The 3,079-nt window shown below is 52.2% G+C and overlaps 1 protein-coding gene across 1 annotated transcript; it reads left to right on the forward strand.

Moving 5' to 3' along the window:
* The first annotated feature begins 901 nt into the window (after nucleotides 1–901).
* Nucleotides 902–2,015, forward strand: LOC137677047 (olfactory receptor 14J1-like). The gene is made up of 3 exons (XM_068424237.1): nucleotides 902–935; nucleotides 1,068–1,529; nucleotides 1,615–2,015. Exons 1-3 carry the CDS (start codon nucleotides 902–904, stop codon nucleotides 2,013–2,015), a joined length of 897 nt encoding a protein of 298 aa, XP_068280338.1.
* Nucleotides 2,016–3,079: the final 1,064 nt, after the last annotated feature.

Genomic DNA, 3,079 nt, shown 5'->3' on the forward strand with positions numbered 1-3,079 from the left:
CTCCTCCCTTGGCAGAAGCACTGTGGCATTTCATGCCCATCCCCTCCTGCCTGTGCTGCCCTTGTTCTCACTGTTGGATTTGCTGAGTCTGTGTGGGGGGGTGGGTGTCGGGAGTGGGAGGTTCAGCTCCTTGTTGAGATGCCAACCCTTTGGGTCCTGTTATGCAGATGTGTCTGTGGGAGCAAAGTGCTCAGGTCTCCTCCAGGCAACTTCAGGACATTCAGCTATTTCTCTGGGTGTCCTGCTGGGCTGCAGGGTGCCCTCCAGAAGGGCACAGCTCTCCCACAGTATCTTCGTGCTGTCTAGGATCCTCGTGGAGAAGACACCTCAGTGCTAAGGCCATAGAAATGCTGCTGGGCAGTTGTACATGGGCAGCTGCAATGATCCCTCTGTGTCCCAGTCTGGGAGAGGAGAGCTGAGATCCTCCTCAGGTACCCTGAGAAAAAGTGAGGAGTCTGTCAACTTGCTCTTTGAACCTGGATTCCTCTTCTCTCAGCAGTGTCCAGTTCCTTTTTAGGGGAACACCTGACTGTGATCATCCTCCAGCTCCAAGCTGCCAGCAAAGAGCTGTTGAGAACAGGACTGATGGGCAGAGCAGCTCTCCTCACTCTGCACTAAGGGACGGTCCCTTTGCCTCTCAGGACCCACAGGATTTCACTTGGAGTGCATGAGAACAACCATCCAAAACCGCTCCTAAATGTGTCAGGCGCAACCAGAACAAAATAAACAAATCAAAATCCCCTCAGCTCTGCTCTGCAGCTGGGCAAATTGTCAACAACAGTTCTGAAAAGCTCTTTGATATATCATGGGTACTTTTAATTTGAGATCACCCCATGTTCCTAGTTCCCTCTCGCTGCACAGCAAGGACTCCTCAGGAGCCCATTACAGAGTCCCTCTCCCAATGGCCGCCTCAGGCAGCAAAACCCAGAGCTCAAGTGAGGGAGCTGCACAGCAGAGAGTTCTTCCTGAAAAGAGAGAGTCTGAGTGTGGGATTGCTACGAGACATGCAATAGGTTTTGCTTGGAGAAGTGTGGTCTAACTCAGTACTGCCTTTTCCTTCTCAACAGATAACCATAGCCAGCAAATGTTCAACAGCAGCTCCATCACCAAGTTCCTCCTCCTGGCATTCACAGACACACGGGAGCTGCAGCTCTTGCACTTCTGGCTCTTCCTGGGCATCTACCTGGCTGCCCTCCTGGGAAACGGCCTCATCATCATCGCCATAGCCTATGACCACCGCCTCCACACACCCATGTACTTCTTCCTCCTCAGCCTCTCCCTTCTTAACATTGGCTCCATCTCCACCACTGTCCCCAAGTCCATGGCCAATTTATTCTGGGACACCAGGGCCATCTCCTATGCAGGATGTGCTCCTCAGGTCTTCTTTGTATTCTTCTTGTTTGGTGCAGAGTATTCTCTTCTCACTGTCATGGCCTATGACTGCTACGTTGCCATCTGCAAACCCCTGCACTACGGGACCTTCCTGAGCAGCAGAGCTTGTGTCCACATGGCAGCAGCTGCCTGGGACAGTGGGTTTCTTAATGCTGTGCTGCACACGGCCAATACCTTTTCCATACCACTCTGCCAATGCTGTGGACCAGTTCTTCTGTGAAGTCCCCCAGATCCTCAAGCTCTCCCGCTCACACTCCTACCTCAGGGAAGTTGGGCTTCTTGGCACCTCTTTTGTCTTTGGTCTTGGGTTTTTTGTTTTCATTGTGGTGTCCTATGTGCAGATCTTCAGGGCTGTGCTGAGAATCCCCTCTGAGCAGGGATGGCACAAAGCCTTTTCCACGTGCCTCCCTTACCTGGCCGTGGTCTCCCTGTTCCTCAGCACTGCTATGTTTGCCTACCTGAAGCTCCCCTCCATCTCTTCCCCATCACTGGACCTGGTGACGACAGTTCTGTACTCGGTGGTGCCTCCAGCAGTGAACCCCCTCATCTACAGCATGAGGAACCAGGAGCTCAAGGAAGCTTTGAAGAAACTGATTCAATGGGTTTACCTTCAGCAGCAGTAAGCTGCCTATCTCTCCTCACAGGCTCTTCCCAGCTTTTCTCAGGGCAGGCTTGCCATTTTTTTTTAATCTGTGATGATCATGTTCATACAGGAATGTTTGTATTCACTCCACATCTACAGAAGCATGATCCTACTGTGCTGAATAACACATAAGCCTTTGGTAAATGTTTCATTATGGTGTCAGAGCTGGCTTCCCAAGAAGCATCTCTGTAATAAAAGGATATCTCCCAAGGGCAGCTCCTGAAGGTTGGGCTCTTCTTTTTGCTAAAGTTGGGACTAGGTTCCAGGAACTGCATTTGCCATGGCCTGTTGCTGAGCTTGGTTCTCAGTGGGCTCAAGAGGAAGGGCACAGGGAGATGTGTTGGGGAGTGAAGACGGGACTCAGCTCTCACTTGTGGATGCCCAGTGCCGCTGGAGATGGTGAATGGATGCTGAAGTGCCTGCTTAGGCCTCACACATGCAGCAGAGCTGAGTGATAGCTGCCCAGCTTTCTGGAAGGGAAACATGTGATGCCGGGAGAGCAGAGGGCATCTGCAGAGACACCATGTGCCTGGGGGTGGGTCTCCCAAAAGAAGGGACCATCCAAGGTGGAGTCACCCAAAGGCAAAGCACTATATTTAAGCATCCACAAGCAAACAAGTGCTCTCCCATCCCAGGAGAGGCTGTGGGGACCCAGCAAAATCACAAAAAGGAAACTGGAGATTGACTCATGACTTTTTCAGTAAAAGCCCATGGATGGTTCAATGTGTGCACTGGAAAGCACTCCGAGTCACAAGAAATGCTCTGAGCTTCTTCCATAGCTTTAGAACCCTGGGAAGGAGCTCAGTGCCAGTGTGGCCCATCCAGCTGCATCTGCATCCCTCCCTGAGCAGCACAGACAGTGTGGAGTCACCCCATGGTCCCACAGCCCACTTGCTCTGTAGAGCATCACTGCCAGCTTGGGGCCCTGTGAAGAGCACAGGCAAGGGACCAGAAGCACCAGGCCAGATCAGAGGAGGGATGGGGAGAGATCAGACAGGAGCTGACCAGGGCTGGAAATTGCCTTGGGGAGAAAAATGGTGGTGT

The sequence above is a fragment of the Nyctibius grandis genome (assembly GCF_013368605.1).
Source record: "Nyctibius grandis isolate bNycGra1 chromosome 34 unlocalized genomic scaffold, bNycGra1.pri SUPER_34_unloc_2, whole genome shotgun sequence".
Lineage (NCBI taxonomy): Eukaryota > Metazoa > Chordata > Aves > Nyctibiiformes > Nyctibiidae > Nyctibius > Nyctibius grandis.

What these genes read in the sequence shown, in the direction of transcription:
- LOC137677047 (XM_068424237.1), top strand. Translation starts at nt 902, where the DNA reads ATGGCCGCCTCAGGCAGCAAAACCCAGAGCTCAA. An exon ending in CAGCAAAACCCAGAGCTCAA is followed by an intron (nt 936 to 1,067) that starts GTGAGGGAGCTG and finishes CCTTCTCAACAG; the next exon opens with ATAACCATAGCCAGCAAATG. An exon ending in GGCAGCAGCTGCCTGGGACA is followed by an intron (nt 1,530 to 1,614) that starts GTGGGTTTCTTA and finishes TCTTCTGTGAAG; the next exon opens with TCCCCCAGATCCTCAAGCTC.